The sequence below is a fragment of the Phytophthora cinnamomi genome (genome assembly GCF_018691715.1).
Source record: "Phytophthora cinnamomi strain GKB4 chromosome Unknown Contig92, whole genome shotgun sequence".
Classification (NCBI taxonomy): domain Eukaryota; phylum Oomycota; class Peronosporomycetes; order Peronosporales; family Peronosporaceae; genus Phytophthora; species Phytophthora cinnamomi.
This window is the reverse complement of record NW_027151025.1, coordinates 1,459,858-1,477,622: the sequence shown is the minus strand read 5'-3', so window position 1 is coordinate 1,477,622 and position 17,765 is coordinate 1,459,858. Positions and strand designations below refer to the sequence as shown.

Here is a 17,765-nt window from a genome sequence, read left to right as displayed (position 1 = left end):
CAGCGCACAGAACGTTGTCAACGCCACCAGGAGAATGGCAATCGCCTCTAAGTGATCATCTCGTACTTTAATCAGTTTGTATGTTAAATGATAGGTTGTTTCCATGCGGAATAGTAGTTTCTATGTTAAATGATAGGTTCTCTTTCCCTAATATAGCATTAACTTTACTATTCCACGTTAATACCAATATCGATCGTCAAGGCTTATCCCCACCACTTCCAACACAAGAGCGAGAGCTTTTAATCGCTTTCGAATATCCGGCGTGGTTGCGGCTCCCACAGCCAGTCTGGAAACATGATCTGCTCGCGGGTCATGGAGTCGACATCCACCATTACTGGTTTCGTAGCACTCGTGTTGGCGTAGCACTCGTATTACCATCATAGCACACATGTACTTGGTGCCAACCGTAATGTAGCTTGCATCAAAGTCGCTGCAAGAAGACGTCGGGTACTTCGCAAATGTTAACGAGTCGCCAAAACTCGGGGATATCTTGAAGAACGTCCCATCGGTGATACTTGGGTGGCATTTCCCGTCCGCCTTGTAAACAAGAGTTTCTCTTTTCGTCGTGCATTTTGTTCCATCGAGATACTTATCCATAGGGCACTCCGTCGAATACTGTATTTGTATACGCCACAACGGTGCCGATGCAATCGCGGTATTCGAGGACGGTACCGTCTCCTACTTTTGTGCAAGTTGGTGGCCCATAACTCACGCAAGACATATCGTTTAATGCCACGAGCTGCACCGGAACTCCAGAACATGACATCTCATCAAATACTACAAACGCTGTCGTCAGTCCCGAACTAGGAAGATTCTCTAACCCACCAACCGAGAATGCCACAGCGCAGCCATAGTTGCTGCTGCAACTGTAGCTCTGGAAGCACTGACGCGATAAGAGTTGTCGCTTGCTCAAAGTCATGCTCGAATCCATGGCACCACAATTTTTGTCGACGTACGTAGTGACCACCGCCGTGCTGTCCGTATTGAGCGTAACCTTGAAGCTAGTCTTGTCGTCGGTATTCGAGTGGCACGAGCCATCCGCAGTGTATACTGTCACGTTCCGATCCCCCTTGCAGTCGGAGCTGTCCCATTCCTCCATGATCAAATACGGTGTGTAGTTGCCGAACGCATTCACGGTGTAAGCAGAGTAGTCCTCGTCGGCCGTGCAACCCGATACAGAGTAGAGTGACGAGCCGTCCGGCCCGCACACCGACATCGCGGGGTCCTGAAACCCACTAATACAGTCGAATCCACGCGTGAATGTGAGTTTTACGGGCGTTCCAGAGCATGAACTTTCATCAAAAACTGCGACTACCACCGCGTTTGCTACGCCGGGCACTCTTACATCGATTGTTGTTCCGTTCACGCAGTTGATTCCCGTGTTTCCAATGATCACCGACCACGGTACATGCGTATTCCACGACACCTCCTTACAGTACGGGTCGCTGTAGGCGGTGTATGTCAGCATGGAGTGGTCAAGGGTGACGATCCAGGCCGCTGTGCCCAGCCGATTCATGTTGCATTTCCCGTCCCCACCATTCACACCATTCAGACTGTAGGCTTCGACTTCATCCAGCGCGTCGTCACCTCCGCAGCGCCCGGCGGCTTACTTTGACACGATAAAGTAAGACTGTGCGTCACTTCGATACGAGTTGACAGCGACGTCAAACTGTGAGGAAGTCTTTCAAAGAAAAGATCGTGTTCCCCAAAGGGCGCCTGTGCGGTCATTCGTTTCGATCCAAGCCGCATCAAGTCAAGGCAATCCTCATTGCTATTTGTAATATTGCAGGAATCATTTTCATTTCCACCTCGCATTTGTCCAATAGCACCCGTCATTAAATTTTATACATCTCATGATCCCGAGTATTCCGAAAATCCCTGAATCGAAAGACTATTGCAGATCAGCGGACACAACCACGCTGTCCACCACCTTCTTCTGGTGCTCCTGAAGTTCCTGGTAACTCCACCGCTTCACTTCGCTCAAGAACGGATCCTTGATCTGCTTCTCAACCTCACGAACGCCCAGCATTTCTTCAATAACCGCAGCTCCGCAGAACGGCACATACGTTTCAGAGTACCCGCCTTCATGTGCGAACACAATCCGCCCTCCACACAGCCGCTCGGCAGCTTCAACGAGTTCATGAGCCATAAATCGGAACACACTGCTGCTCAAAATCATCGCCGCCAACGGGTCCGCATACGACGCGTCAAACCCCGACGACACCAGGATGAAATCCGGTTTAAACCGCTCTAGCGTCGGTACCACGACGCTCTTGAACGCGTATTCGTACGCCCCCGAGCCAGAGCCCGGCGGCAAGGGGACGTTGATGTTGAACCCCTCTCCCTTTCCTTCGCCTCGCTCCGAGACAGCGCCACTGTCCGCCGGGTAATTGTTGTCTTGATGCAGCGACACAAAGAGCACCTTGTCGTCCCCGTAGAAGGCCTCCTGCGTTCCGTTCCCGTGGTGGACGTCATAGTCCACAATGGCGATTCTCCTGATCCGCGTCGGGTGCGTGTCCAGCAAGTGTTTAGCCGTGATGGCTACATTGTTAAGCAGGCAGAAGCCCATCCCCCGATCTTTCACTGCGTGGTGTCCAGGTGGACGCGTGAGGGCGTAGGCCCTGTCGACCCGACCGTCCATCACGGCGTCCGCAGCTGGGAGGACCCCTCCAGTCGACAGCCGGGCGATGTCGAAGGCGAACTGGGAGAACGGCGCCTCCTCCCCGGCGTTGCCGCCCTCCTCCCGGGCCGAGGCTTGCTCCAGCTCCTCTAGGTAGCGACGGGTGTGCACCCGCTCCAGTTGGGCAAAGGTGGCGGCCTGAGGCTTGACGAGCACCAGCTGATCCAAGAGACCAGACACCGCCAGCAGCGAGTGGAAACGGCGCTTGGTCTCCGGCGATTCCCAGTGGCGGAACGGCTCCACCAACGCAGAGTATTGCACGCTCCAAGGCCGGTGCCACAGGTAGCGCTCGTCGAAGACGTACCCCACCTTCATCTTCTCCCAAAAAGGTTAAACGACGTTCCAAGATTTTGCTGATTCTTTGTGTTGAATACGCAATGATTTCGCGGATACGCACTAACTTGTCGTCGTGTACAAGTTAATGAGCATGCTTAGAAAAAGTTGTGCACGATGCACCTAGTCCCCGGGTCTTGCTTTCTCTTGGAGTGAGGGTCATGGCGTGACAAATACTTGTCGTGGAACTGGATCCCACAGCCAATCCGGGAACAGGATCGCCTCGCGGAGCTTTTGTTCGTCGTCGTCGGCAGTGGTTGGCGTCGACGGAGGCGACAGTGCTGTCCCGTTCGCGTAGAATCTCATATTGCCGCCGTAACAGTGTTACGGTAACACGCTTCAGTGCTGAATTGCTTTGCCCCCACAGTGATGTACTCGGCGTCGGAGTCGCTACACGTCGCAGTCGGGTACGTTGCCATTGTCAACGAGCTGCCTGTGTTCGGGACAATCCTGAAAAAGGTTTCGTCGATGACGGAGGGGTGACACTGTCCGTCAGCATTGTACACAGCAGTGCTATGTAGCGTCGTGCAGTTGGATTCGTCGGCATATTTCTTCATGGTCAGGTATGGTGCATCGCCGAATTTTGACATTGTCGAATGCGGTAACATCATCTGTGCGATTAGTCGATTTGTGCAGTAAAAGTGAGTCCGCCGATACCGGAGAGCACGTTGATACTTCAGAGGCCGCACAGGCCATTTGGTTCGAAACAGCAATCTGAGCAGGAACCCCTTCGCACAAACGATCTACGTACACCGCGACAACGGACATCGCCGTACTTGGCCGTGCCGCACCCACGCCTCCGATTGAAAACCGTTTGCCGCCGTTGGTACTTACCCGTAGGCATAAGTACAGCAGAATATCGTCGTTACTCACCAAAACCGAGTCCTCGACCAATTCACAAGCCGTATCGAGATACGTGGTGAAGTTGACCGACACTTCGTCTGATGCTCCGGTGACCAGATTTACCCGAATACTCGTAGTAGCGTCGGTGTTGGTGTGGCAGATGCCGTCGGCGGGATACACTGTCTTTTTATCCAAGGCGCCACCGCAGTATGGGAAATCTTCCACAACCAGATACGGTCCGTAGCTGTCGAACACGCTTGCAGCAAAGCGAATGGGGTCCTTCGGACAACTAAGGCTGGAGAAGTGCGCAGGACCGTCGCCAGGAAAGCAGACTTGACGGGATCCCTCGTCCTCAGGCAGTCGAACCCTGTCGTGAACGTGAGCTTCGTAGGCGACCCCAAGCATGAACTGTCCTCGTAATGTGCGGTTGCTAGTGTTGGTGTCGGCCCACGGAGTACAATTCTCGTGTCTCCCTCACAGTCGCCTCCAGTCACGTTTGCCCATGACACCTCGGTCTCCGATGACAGCGCGTCGGTACTACAAATTGGGTCGCCGTACTCCGCGTAGACCAAGGATTGAGATTTTCGAGCTCGTTGTGCCCCAGCAGTGGCATTCTTCATCCAGCGGGTACGCGGTGATATTGTCCATGGCAGTGCGGTCGCCGCACCACCCCCTCGTCAAGTCATACTTCTCCACGTTGACGTACAAGATCGTCGAGTTGACCACATGCGCGGCCGGACCCTCGGATCCCCACCCACCCACATCTCAGTCCGGCACGAAGTATGTCTTTCCATCCGTGCTACCTTGATACACGGGCTGGTAACGATTCGCCTGAGGAGTGCACGTGAGTTCCCTCGAGTAGCGCACCCCCGTTGGATAGATGCACGCGTTGTTTTCATACGTCGTCAAGGTTGAAAATCTACCCAGTTTCACAGCGTTAGCAACTACCGACCATGTCGCCGCTGCGAGGACGCTGAGCCACATGGATGCCTTGATACCAAACCTGTTAAGCTGAAGTGACTCAGTGACTCTTCAAGATCATGTATGGTGTACACCACCCGAAGAACACAATTCCTACACAATTCGTCGTCGCCGCACAAATTGACTGGCACCAATGCAGTCGCTCCGGTTGCTGGCGTCGCGCAGCTCTCGCGGCTTCTTAGCGACCCCTCGCCGCCTCTCCGCTCGTCCTCATGTAGCTGCGTTGTCTGCGCATCTGTCGGTATCTCTCTCGCTGCAAAATTCCGTCTGTGGGCGCTGCAATTGCTCGTCGGCCGACGCGTCCAAGCCTTCCGACCACGTTCACGCCAATGCCCGCCGCGACGCGCAGAAGCCCGCGCTGAGCGTGGAGCAGATCCTGAACCACGTGTCCATCATGGAGCAGTGGACCTGCAGCGGCTGCGGCATCGAGCTGCAGCACGAGGAGCCCGCGCGCGTGGGCTACTTCCCCAAGCAGCTGCTGGGCAACGTGCGCGACCTGAAGGAGCTCAAGCGCCTGCGCTGCGAGCGCTGCTTCCAGATGACGCAGTACGGCAAGATCTCGGACACCAAGATGCCGTACCAGGAGTACGAGCGGCGCGTCCTGGAGCTGCGCAGCAAGGACATGCTCATGATCCAGCTCGTGGACATCCTCGACATCTCCGGCAGCCTGCTGCCCAAGGCGCGCCACGTCTTCGGCAAGAAGCCGGTCATGCTCGTGGTCAACAAGGGCGACCTGGTGCCCACCAAGTCGGGCATCCGCCGGCTCATGCGGAGGATCAAGCAGGAGGCCAAGTAAGGGAGTTGGATGTGGAGTTTTGATTGTTTGGTTGGTGTGGAGACTGACGGAGTTTTGTCTTGTAGGGAGGCGGGCATTGACAACTTGATCTCGATCTACCTGATCAGCGCCATGAAGCGCATCGGCATGAAGGAGATCGTGGAGGACGTGGCCAAGTACCGCCAGGGTCGAGATATTTGTGTGGTGGGAGCAGCCAACGTGGGCAAGTCGACGTTCCTCAACTCGTTCCTGTCGCACCTGGTGGACCGCAAGTGGCAGCACAACCACCGCAAGTACATGAAGATGGCCGAGGTGCCGCTGTCCGAGTTGGAGGACGACGAGTCGGCCACGCTGCTCAACATCGACGACGAGTTGCTGGCGGAGGCGAAGGCTGAGAGGGAGAAGCAAACGGGCGAGGCGACTGTTGTGACGCCCCATGGTGAGCTCTACGTGGCTCCGGGTGAGGACCCGGAGATGATTGAGACTAGCGCGGAGGAGGAGCGTGAGATGACGACGTCGCCGCTGCCCGGCACAACGCTGGCCGTCCAGTATCTGCCGGTCATGGTGCGCAACGAGGTGTTCAACATCCTCGACACACCAGGTTTGATCACCGACACGAAGCGGCAAAAGCTTGTTGAAGTGCTCGCACTTGACGGCGCCGCGAAACTGAAGAACGTGTTCCCGACGAAGCAATTGCCGGTACGTCATTACTGCAGTCCCGTTGAGCCCACCGCTCTACTAACGTGTGTGTGTTGCTGTTCTGTGCATTTCTCAGGTGACGACGTATCGTGTCCGCCCTGGTCGCAGTTTGTTCCTAGGTGCTCTGGCACGCTTCGACTACGAGACCCTCGGAAGCGACAACGACAAGAATATGGTGTTGCTGTCGTGGTACGGCGTGCTGCCTGGGCACCTCACGAACACTGAACGTACGTCTGCTTCGAATTCGTCATCGTTTCTGACCAAAGTAGTGACTGACTGGTGAGTGAATCTTCCCCGGGACAGGCGCTGAGGACACGTTCGTGAAGCACGCCGGTGGCATCCTCTCTCCGCCGCGCGGGCTTGATGCAATGAGCTTCACCGGGTCGCTCACGCTCTCGCAGAACGTGTACCTGAAGGACTACGTGCTGGACAGCGTGCTGGCCAAGTCCAAGCACAAGAAGCCCAAGCGCACGACGGTCGTGGAGCTCGAGGTGCCAGGCTTCGGGTGGCTCTCGGTCACCGCCGTGGACCTCGACGGCACCGCAGCATCACAAAAGACGCTGAGCCAGGGCAAGATCTCCGTGCACACTTGTCGCGGCCTGTCCGTCGTGCCGCGCTCGCCACTCTTCCCGTACGAGTTGTCCGACTCCAAGAGCTCGACGTGGAAGCGCTAGAAGGTAGACAGACCATCAGACAGACATTGCAGAGCGACGTGTGTGACCATCTCGATAGAAGCACAGCATAATTTCATATCACAAGTGGTTTTCCTAGTGGCGGCTGGCCTGCGAGATCGGTTCATCTGTCCTTCGGCAACGCTACAGCCCCAGCGACGAGCATTACAGGCGTTCCAGGCTGGAGATGTGTGGAAGCGGCTGTCTCCTTTACACTGCGCTGGAGGTGATCCCGAAGGCAAGTGCAGGCACAATCCATCTCGCCCGCAACGTCAGAGCTCCACCGGAATTCCATCTCGACCATGGCAGGCTGGAGCTTCCCATCGCCACCGAGTCTTCCGGTGTCCCTCGCCAAGTTCGCGCGGCGCGCCAGCAAGAGCACAACGACCAGTGCTAGCGCTGATGGCGATACTTCTCAGAAGACGTCGAGCTTCAAGCTGTACGCCAACATGGTCAGCCAGCCCAGCCGCGCAGGTGAGGACCGAGGTTTCCCAGCATGCAGTAGATGACCAGTGCTCCTAACGTGGTTTGATGCCGGTTTGCAGTCGCGTGGGCGTTCAAGGTCAAAGGTGTCGACTACGAGTTCGTGAACGTCGAGTTCGACGGCGACCTCATCCAGTCGGACGAGTTCAAGGCGTGGAACCCCAACGCGCTCGTGCCGGTGATCCGCGACGGAGACTTCTCGCTCTTCGAAGGGTACGGATGACCAGCGGTGATTGATAATGGAGACTGTGCTCTAACTCGGTGGTGGTTGTCATTCGTAGCAACGCCATTTTGACGTACGCCTCGGCCAAGTTCGGCTGGAAGGACTTGTACCCGACAGACGTGAAGACGCGCGCCAAGGTGGACCAGTTCTTGAACTGGCACCACACCAACACCAGGCTCTTCACATTGCAGATCGTGCGGCCAGCTATTAACAAGGCGCGCGGCAAGGTATCGCCGTCCGATTTTGCAGTCCTGGGGAAAGCCGACGCGCTTATTGAGAAGGAGATGACGCTCCTGGAGACATTCCTGGATAAGGACTACATCGCACATACCGACGCGCCGACTGTCGCCGACTACGCCGCGTACTGCGAGATCGACCAGCTGGAGATGATGGGGTACGACTTTGCCAAGTACCCGAAGGTGACGGCGTGGATCGAGCGCATGAAGGTTCGTACAGTACACGCTCTCACAGTACTACATCGTTTGGCTGACCTTGTCCTCATGTCTTCAACAGCAAATCCCCTTCCACGACGAAGTGCGCGAAGAGCTGGACGCGTTCCTGACCGACAACGGCATTCGCTCCAACGCGGAGAAGAATTGAAAACCCTAGGACAAGATAGTAGTGACCGTAGACAAACAGCAACAAGAGTCTTGCATATGAATGAACCCCCACCGAGAGAGCTCATAGTCCAGCTGCGCACATCTTGTCTTGAAGCTGCAGCACAATTATATCATCTCACCCTTCTGCTCCGCTCCGCCGAAACAAGGCGAAGTGAGGTCATCGCCACGCACTCCAGCCCGCGTCGTCGAGACTCTACTGGTGCAAGTCCTACCTTGTCCGGAGCCTTATGTAAGCAGCCCTCGCAGCGTCATCTTGCCCTATGCTGTCGCACAGATCGGCATGGTCTCCGATGTCTCTGATAGGCAAACCCCATCATCAGGTCAGAGACCAGGCCCAGCGATCTACAGCTGGCGGCATGTCATCCCCACGCACGAGGGAGGATCTATTCACGTCGACAAGTACAAGCTCATTCTTCAATCCGCCGCCCAAGCAGCACAAGTCCAGCAAGCTCCTCCTCCACCATCATGACCCTGAAGCTCTACGCCAACCTCATCAGCCAGCCGTCGCGCGCCGTCGCCTGGGTGCTCAAGGTCAAGGGCGTGGACCACGAGCTCGTGCCGTGCAACCCGGGCAGCGACTTCTTCAAGTCGGACGAGTTCAAGGCCATCAACCCCAACCGGCTCGTGCCCGCCATCAAGGACGACGACTTCGTGCTCACCGAGGGCATGGCCATCCTGCAGTACCTGGGCGACAAGTACGACTGGACCGGCCCCAAGGACCTGTACCCCAAGGACCTCAAGGTGCGCGCCAAGGTGAACGAGTTCCTGCACTGGCACCACACCAACACGCGCCTCTTCACGCTCAACATCGTGCGCCCGGAGATCTCCAAGAAGCTCAACGCCGCCACGCCCAAGGACCTCGCGGCGCTCGAGGGCAAGGACGCGCTGGTCGAGAAGGAGTTCTCGTTGCTCGAGACCTTCCTGGTCAACGACTACATCGCGCACACCGACTTCCCCACCATCGCCGACTACGCGGCCTACACGGAGATCGACCAGCTCGAGCTCATGGGCTACGACTTCTCTAAGTACCCCAATGTGTCGGCCTGGATCGCCCGCATGAAGACCCAGCCCTTCAACGAGGAGATCCACGTGCCGCTGGTCGGATTCATCAAGCAGTTCGGTCTGTAAGCAACACAACGGCGATAGGGCCCGATAGTATCACGTCAATAAATTGGTTCGTCCTCATCAAAGTGGTCTCAGTTGTGCTCCGCTTACCTTGCTGATCTGCGGAGAATGGTGACTCTGGACTCACAATCCGATCAAGTTGGCCAGCAGGATTTCGTCGCTTATAGCTCTTGCACTGATCTGTTGTAGGATTGCCCCGCAAGCTAGAACGACCAATACTTTCACTTACTACTACTGTAGATACGTAGATAGAGAGCAGAGCAGTGTAGCTCGCTTTCTTCAAAATTGTGGCGTGTGCGGATTCACCGCTCTTTCTTGGATTCGCTGGTGTTGTCGCCCACCAAGCAGCTTTGGAACCCGCGTTCCAGCTCCTCGCGGTCGAATCTCTGGCCGATGAGTACAAGTCGCGAGATTCGCGGTTCTCCTGCTTCCCAAGGAGACCCAGGTGCGATGGTGTACGTGTCAAGCACTCCTTGGACGACGCAGCGGCGATCTTCAGCGTCTCCAGTCACGGACAGCACCCCCTTCACTCGCAGGACGTCAGCCCCCTTGACATACTTCGTAACCACCTGGGACAGCCACTCGCCAAACGCAGCAACGTCGACGTCGCGCTTGACTTCAAAGTGCACCGTACTAATTCCTCCAGTGTGCTGTCCTCGCGCCTGCACCCCCGATTTGTCTCCATTAACCGCATGGTTCTGCGCATTGAAGCGCACTGCATCGAACGTCTTGACATTCAAGATGTTGTCCAAGTCCACATTAGCGGTCACACAGCTGCAGACCGTGGCTTCTTCATTGATCCCTGCCAGTGCCTTCTCCAGCCTCTTGCGCTCCTCTTCCGTCGCCGCATCCACCTTGTTCATCACCACTATGTCCGCATACAGCGCTTGTCGCTGCAGCTCAACGGGGAATTCATACCGCTCTTTCTCCTGCTTCCAGTATCTCTGCGTGGCCTGGGCGTCCACCATCGTGACAATGGCGTCCAGTCTGAACCTGGACGCTCGGAGTCTCAAGAACGTCTCAATGATCGGCCCGGGGTCTGCGAGCCCCGTGGTCTCCACCACCAGGTAGTCGAAGCTCTGCTCCTCTACCAGCCGCAGCAGGTAGTCCAGGATGCGCTCGAGCTCGTCGCCGCCGCGGCCTTTGCCCCCTCGGGCCGTGCAGCACATGCAGCCGTTCTGCAGCACGTAGATGCCGTCCTTCTCCTTGCCGCCGGCCTGCAGCAGCGCGTGGTCGATGCTGACCGCGCCCAGCTCGTTCTCCAGCACCATGATCTTGTAGGGCAGCGAGTCCTCGGTCAGCAGGATGCGGTTGAGCAACGTGGTCTTCCCGGCGCCTAAGAAGCCCGTTAAGATGGTCACGGGCACGGGCGGAGCGCGAGACGCTGTGGATGTAGCGGCCAACTGCTCCGTTTTGCGCTGGATGCGGCGCTCGCGACGCAGTTGCAGGCACCAGGCCACCACGTTGGCCAGGGCGAAGGAGAAGAGCAGCAGCGCGACGACCACGACGCCCAGGAGCGCCCAGAAACCGCGAGGAGAGAGCGAAGACGAGGGCACAGCAGGTGAGTAGTACAGATCTTCCTCGTAGGCGGCAGGGCGCCCGCTAGACGCCGTCGCGGCCATGGAGAGAGCGAGCAGCATGGCCACGGGACGCAGTATCCGCAGTGCCATTGATGATGCCACTCATTGGTCGGGAATACCTGCGAGACATGATAGTACAGGAGTGATTGTAGTGACATGGGTTGAAGGAGATCCTGAAAACTAATTTGAACACTTTCGATTGATGAGATAGGGTTGATGATCAACCCTTTTGCAACATCACTTCGGTGTCTGCACATGGTGGCAGTCGCCCTGCTCTTCGTTGCAGCGGAAGTTTGGCTGGCTGCAACACTTGATACAGGCTTGAAGACCTCCATCGTCGAGTATGCGAACAGCTCGTGCTCTCCTCCAGCTCTGACCGTGTCGTTCACGAGCGCATCAACGTGCACTCCGCAAACGGATCATTACAACCCGACTTGTGTAAAAGGCACAGCCGCGTACTCCGTCTCGGACTGCGTCAGCTATAACCGAGGAGGCTGGGACGATCTTGGTATAGCTACCGATCCATTCGGCGGGTACTCGTATTTGGGCGTGGAGACGTATGCGCCGGGGAGGTGCAGCCAGGATGATTCGGTCGAGAGTGTCAAGTTGTATCGCCTGGATGAAAATTGCTACCCAAATGCAGCGGGGACAGAAAGCCACAAGCTCACGCTGGGCCACTCGGCAACGATCACAACGTACAGTGACACAACATGCACGAACGTGGCAACTACGACAACAGTTCGCCAGGCAGCCATGGGCGCGAGTCGAGTCGGCTACTGCGTCGATGAGGTGACGGCTTTCTTTGGTGGTGCCCAGCCCAACCTCACTGTTGTCGCTTTTTATGATGACAACACGTGCTCCAGCTCCCCAAGTCAACTCAAGTTCTCGCAGGATTTTACGTGTCAGATCCCCGTAAACGCGCCGTGCCAACGCGCTGGGAGCTCACACTTCTCAGTTGCAGGTTGTGCTGGCGATTTCTTGGGGTATGCATCGACGGTGTTTGGTTCAAATACCCCGTACTTGGTGGTAGAAGATTTCGCCAATCCGTGGTGCCATGACGTCGAGTTCGTTACGATTTACACTGCCGATGGGTCATGCCACTCCAATTCGGACGATGCGACAAGCTTCCGCGCCACCATCAACACTGCTGACGGCACAGCGACGATCACGACGTATTCAGATGCAGCATGCAATTTCGTTCTGACCGATACGAATCTCGACAGTCATACACTGTCGACATCGCTATGTTTGGCTCGTGGTTGTGAGTTTTGGTATGGCTGCGGTCAGCGGTACACTGTGGGAGGACTGGATGGTCCACCGTCAATGGGGAAGAAGACGGCGGTCGTCGAGTATGCCAACAGCTCCTGTTCGGTGCCCGCACTGTCCGTGTCGCTTACCAGCGCCCTCACCTGTGCCCCTCAATTGGATCATTACAACCCGACTTGTGTAAAAGGCGCAGCCGCGTACTCCGTCTCGGACTGCGTCAGCTATAACCGAGGAGGCTGGGACGACCTTGGTATAGCTACCGATCCATTCGGCGGGTACTCGTATTTGGGCGTGGAGACGTATGCGCCGGGGAGGTGCAGCCAGGATGATTCGGTCGAGAGTGTCAAGTTGTATCGCCTGGATGAAAATTGCTACCCAAATGCAGCGGGGACAGAAAGCCACAAGCTCACGCTGGGCCACTCGGCAACGATCACAACGTACAGTGACACAACATGCACGAACGTGGCAACTACGACAACAGTTCGCCAGGCAGCCATGGGCGCGAGTCGAGTCGGCTACTGCGTCGATGAGGTAACGGCTTTCTTTGGTGGTGCCCAGCCCAACCTCACTGTTGTCGTTTTTATGATGACAACACGTGCTCCAGCTCCCCAAGTCAACTCAAGTTCTCGCAGGATTTTACGTGTCAGATCCCCGTAAACGCGCCGTGCCAACGCGCTGGGAGCTCACACTTCTCAGTTGCAGGTTGTGCTGGCGATTTCTTGGGGTATGCATCGACGGTGTTTGGTTCAAATACCCCGTACTTGGTGGTAGAAGATTTCGCCAATCCGTGGTGCCATGACGTCGAGTTCGTTACGATTTACACTGCCGATGGGTCATGCCACTCCAATTCGGACGATGCGACAAGCTTTCGCGCCACCATCAACACTGCTGACGGCACAGCGACGATCACGACGTATTCAGATGCAGCATGCAATTTCGTTCTGACCGATACGAATCTCGACAGTCATACACTGTCGACATCGCTATGTTTGGCTCGTGGTTGTGAGTTTTGGTATGGCTGCGGTCAGCGGTACACTGTGGGAGGACTGGATGGTCCACCGTCAATGGGGAAGAAGACGGCGGTCGTCGAGTATGCCAACAGCTCCTGTTCGGTGCCCGCACTGTCCGTGTCGCTTACCAGCGCCCTCACCTGTGCCCCTCAATTGGATCATTACAACCCGACTTGTGTAAAAGGCGCAGCCGCGTACTCCGTCTCGGACTGCGTCAGCTATAACCGAGGAGGCTGGGACGACCTTGGTATAGCTACCGATCCATTCGGCGGGTACTCGTATTTGGGCGTGGAGACGTATGCGCCGGGGAGGTGCAGCCAGGATGATTCGGTCGAGAGTGTCAAGTTGTATCGCCTGGATGAAAATTGCTACCCAAATGCAGCGGGGACAGAAAGCCACAAGCTCACGCTGGGCCACTCGGCAACGATCACAACGTACAGTGACACAACATGCACGAACGTGGCAACTACGACAACAGTTCGCCAGGCAGCCATGGGCGCGAGTCGAGTCGGCTACTGCGTCGATGAGGTGACGGCTTTCTTTGGTGGTGCCCAGCCCAACCTCACTGTTGTCGTTTTTATGATGACAACACGTGCTCCAGCTCCCCAAGTCAACTCAAGTTCTCGCAGGATTTTACGTGTCAGATCCCCGTAAACGCGCCGTGCCAACGCGCTGGGAGCTCACACTTCTCAGTTGCAGGTTGTGCTGGCGATTTCTTGGGGTATGCATCGACGGTGTTTGGTTCAAATACCCCGTACTTGGTGGTAGAAGATTTCGCCAATCCGTGGTGCCATGACGTCGAGTTCGTTACGATTTACACTGCCGATGGGTCATGCCACTCCAATTCGGACGATGCGACAAGCTTCCGCGCCACCATCAACACTGCTGACGGCACAGCGACGATCACGACGTATTCAGATGCAGCATGCAATTTCGTTCTGACCGATACGAATCTCGACAGTCATACACTGTCGACATCGCTATGTTTGGCTCGTGGTTGTGAGTTTTGGTATGGCTGCGGTCAGCGGTACACTGTGGGAGGACTGGATGGTCCACCGTCAATGGGGAAGAAGACGGCGGTCGTCGAGTATGCCAACAGCTCCTGTTCGGTGCCCGCACTGTCCGTGTCGCTTACCAGCGCCCTCACCTGTGCCCCTCAATTGGATCATTACAACCCGACTTGTGTAAAAGGCGCAGCCGCGTACTCCGTCTCGGACTGCGTCAGCTATAACCGAGGAGGCTGGGACGACCTTGGTATAGCTACCGATCCATTCGGCGGGTACTCGTATTTGGGCGTGGAGACGTATGCGCCGGGGAGGTGCAGCCAGGATGATTCGGTCGAGAGTGTCAAGTTGTATCGCCTGGATGAAAATTGCTACCCAAATGCAGCGGGGACAGAAAGCCACAAGCTCACGCTGGGCCACTCGGCAACGATCACAACGTACAGTGACACAACATGCACGAACGTGGCAACTACGACAACAGTTCGCCAGGCAGCCATGGGCGCGAGTCGAGTCGGCTACTGCGTCGATGAGGTAACGGCTTTCTTTGGTGGTGCCCAGCCCAACCTCACTGTTGTCGTTTTTATGATGACAACACGTGCTCCAGCTCCCCAAGTCAACTCAAGTTCTCGCAGGATTTTACGTGTCAGATCCCCGTAAACGCGCCGTGCCAACGCGCTGGGAGCTCACACTTCTCAGTTGCAGGTTGTGCTGGCGATTTCTTGGGGTATGCATCGACGGTGTTTGGTTCAAATACCCCGTACTTGGTGGTAGAAGATTTCGCCAATCCGTGGTGCCATGACGTCGAGTTCGTTACGATTTACACTGCCGATGGGTCATGCCACTCCAATTCGGACGATGCGACAAGCTTCCGCGCCACCATCAACACTGCTGACGGCACAGCGACGATCACGACGTATTCAGATGCAGCATGCAATTTCGTTCTGACCGATACGAATCTCGACAGTCATACACTGTCGACATCGCTATGTTTGGCTCGTGGTTGTGAGTTTTGGTATGGCTGCGGTCAGCGGTACACTGTGGGAGGACTGGATGGTCCACCGTCAATGGGGAAGAAGACGGCGGTCGTCGAGTATGCCAACAGCTCCTGTTCGGTGCCCGCACTGTCCGTGTCGCTTACCAGCGCCCTCACCTGTGCCCCTCAATTGGATCATTACAACCCGACTTGTGTAAAAGGCGCAGCCGCGTACTCCGTCTCGGACTGCGTCAGCTATAACCGAGGAGGCTGGGACGACCTTGGTATAGCTACCGATCCATTCGGCGGGTACTCGTATTTGGGCGTGGAGACGTATGCGCCGGGGAGGTGCAGCCAGGATGATTCGGTCGAGAGTGTCAAGTTGTATCGCCTGGATGAAAATTGCTACCCAAATGCAGCGGGGACAGAAAGCCACAAGCTCACGCTGGGCCACTCGGCAACGATCACAACGTACAGTGACACAACATGCACGAACGTGGCAACTACGACAACAGTTCGCCAGGCAGCCATGGGCGCGAGTCGAGTCGGCTACTGCGTCGATGAGGTGACGGCTTTCTTTGGTGGTGCCCAGCCCAACCTCACTGTTGTCGTTTTTTATGATGACAACACGTGCTCCAGCTCCCCAAGTCAACTCAAGTTCTCGCAGGATTTTACGTGTCAGATCCCCGTAAACGCGCCGTGCCAACGCGCTGGGAGCTCACACTTCTCAGTTGCAGGTTGTGCTGGCGATTTCTTGGGGTATGCATCGACGGTGTTTGGTTCAAATACCCCGTACTTGGTGGTAGAAGATTTCGCCAATCCGTGGTGCCATGACGTCGAGTTCGTTACGATTTACACTGCCGATGGGTCATGCCACTCCAATTCGGACGATGCGACAAGCTTCCGCGCCACCATCAACACTGCTGACGGCACAGCGACGATCACGACGTATTCAGATGCAGCATGCAATTTCGTTCTGACCGATACGAATCTCGACAGTCATACACTGTCGACATCGCTATGTTTGGCTCGTGGTTGTGAGTTTTGGTATGGCTGCGGTCAGCGGTACACTGTGGGAGGACTGGATGGTCCACCGTCAATGGGGAAGAAGACGGCGGTCGTCGAGTATGCCAACAGCTCCTGTTCGGTGCCCGCACTGTCCGTGTCGCTTACCAGCGCCCTCACCTGTGCCCCTCAATTGGATCATTACAACCCGACTTGTGTAAAAGGCGCAGCCGCGTACTCCGTCTCGGACTGCGTCAGCTATAACCGAGGAGGCTGGGACGACCTTGGTATAGCTACCGATCCATTCGGCGGGTACTCGTATTTGGGCGTGGAGACGTATGCGCCGGGGAGGTGCAGCCAGGATGATTCGGTCGAGAGTGTCAAGTTGTATCGCCTGGATGAAAATTGCTACCCAAATGCAGCGGGGACAGAAAGCCACAAGCTCACGCTGGGCCACTCGGCAACGATCACAACGTACAGTGACACAACATGCACGAACGTGGCAACTACGACAACAGTTCGCCAGGCAGCCATGGGCGCGAGTCGAGTCGGCTACTGCGTCGATGAGGTGACGGCTTTCTTTGGTGGTGCCCAGCCCAACCTCACTGTTGTCGCTTTTTTATGATGACAACACGTGCTCCAGCTCCCCAAGTCAACTCAAGTTCTCGCAGGATTTTACGTGTCAGATCCCCGTAAACGCGCCGTGCCAACGCGCTGGGAGCTCACACTTCTCAGTTGCAGGTTGTGCTGGCGATTTCTTGGGGTATGCATCGACGGTGTTTGGTTCAAATACCCCGTACTTGGTGGTAGAAGATTTCGCCAATCCGTGGTGCCATGACGTCGAGTTCGTTACGATTTACACTGCCGATGGGTCATGCCACTCCAATTCGGACGATGCGACAAGCTTCCGCGCCACCATCAACACTGCTGACGGCACAGCGACGATCACGACGTATTCAGATGCAGCATGCAATTTCGTTCTGACCGATACGAATCTCGACAGTCATACACTGTCGACATCGCTATGTTTGGCTCGTGGTTGTGAGTTTTGGTATGGCTGCGGTCAGCGGTACACTGTGGGAGGACTGGATGGTCCACCGTCAATGGGGAAGAAGACGGCGGTCGTCGAGTATGCCAACAGCTCCTGTTCGGTGCCCGCACTGTCCGTGTCGCTTACCAGCGCCCTCACCTGTGCCCCTCAATTGGATCATTACAACCCGACTTGTGTAAAAGGCGCAGCCGCGTACTCCGTCTCGGACTGCGTCAGCTATAACCGAGGAGGCTGGGACGACCTTGGTATAGCTACCGATCCATTCGGCGGGTACTCGTATTTGGGCGTGGAGACGTATGCGCCGGGGAGGTGCAGCCAGGATGATTCGGTCGAGAGTGTCAAGTTGTATCGCCTGGATGAAAATTGCTACCCAAATGCAGCGGGGACAGAAAGCCACAAGCTCACGCTGGGCCACTCGGCAACGATCACAACGTACAGTGACA

General features: G+C 56.2%; 6 protein-coding genes across 6 annotated transcripts; 3 read left to right on the top strand and 3 right to left on the bottom strand.

Annotated features, from left to right (window-relative positions):
- Positions 1-816: 816 nt before the first annotated feature.
- Positions 817-1,216, bottom strand: IUM83_02964 (Elongation factor 1-alpha; the record flags this gene model as incomplete). The annotated part of the gene is made up of 2 exons (XM_067926931.1): positions 817-883; positions 957-1,216. 2 exons carry the CDS (start codon positions 1,214-1,216, stop codon positions 817-819), a joined length of 327 nt encoding a protein of 108 aa, XP_067784077.1.
- A 675-nt stretch (positions 1,217-1,891) lies between these two features.
- IUM83_02963 (class II histone deacetylase) lies at positions 1,892-2,995 on the bottom strand (the record flags this gene model as incomplete). Its single annotated transcript, XM_067926930.1, has 1 exon — positions 1,892-2,995. The coding sequence occupies one exon, from the start codon at positions 2,993-2,995 to the stop codon at positions 1,892-1,894; it is 1,104 nt and encodes a 367-aa protein (XP_067784188.1).
- Positions 2,996-4,970: 1,975 nt separating this feature from the next.
- IUM83_02962 (gtp-binding protein) lies at positions 4,971-6,985 on the top strand (the record flags this gene model as incomplete). The annotated part of the gene is made up of 4 exons (XM_067926929.1): positions 4,971-5,629; positions 5,699-6,311; positions 6,388-6,538; positions 6,615-6,985. 4 exons carry the CDS (start codon positions 4,971-4,973, stop codon positions 6,983-6,985), a joined length of 1,794 nt encoding a protein of 597 aa, XP_067784071.1.
- Positions 6,986-7,284: 299 nt separating this feature from the next.
- Positions 7,285-8,288, top strand: IUM83_02961 (Glutathione transferase, theta class; the record flags this gene model as incomplete). Its single annotated transcript, XM_067926928.1, has 4 exons — positions 7,285-7,456; positions 7,528-7,678; positions 7,747-8,134; positions 8,202-8,288. 4 exons carry the CDS (start codon positions 7,285-7,287, stop codon positions 8,286-8,288), a joined length of 798 nt encoding a protein of 265 aa, XP_067784072.1.
- A 485-nt stretch (positions 8,289-8,773) lies between these two features.
- Positions 8,774-9,436, top strand: IUM83_02960 (Glutathione transferase, theta class; the record flags this gene model as incomplete). The annotated part of the gene is made up of 1 exon (XM_067926927.1): positions 8,774-9,436. One exon carries the CDS (start codon positions 8,774-8,776, stop codon positions 9,434-9,436), a length of 663 nt encoding a protein of 220 aa, XP_067784073.1.
- A 299-nt stretch (positions 9,437-9,735) lies between these two features.
- On the bottom strand, positions 9,736-11,073 carry IUM83_02959 (cobalamin biosynthesis protein CobW; the record flags this gene model as incomplete). Its single annotated transcript, XM_067926926.1, has 1 exon — positions 9,736-11,073. The coding sequence occupies one exon, from the start codon at positions 11,071-11,073 to the stop codon at positions 9,736-9,738; it is 1,338 nt and encodes a 445-aa protein (XP_067784354.1).
- Between the last annotated feature and the right edge of the window lie 6,692 nt (positions 11,074-17,765).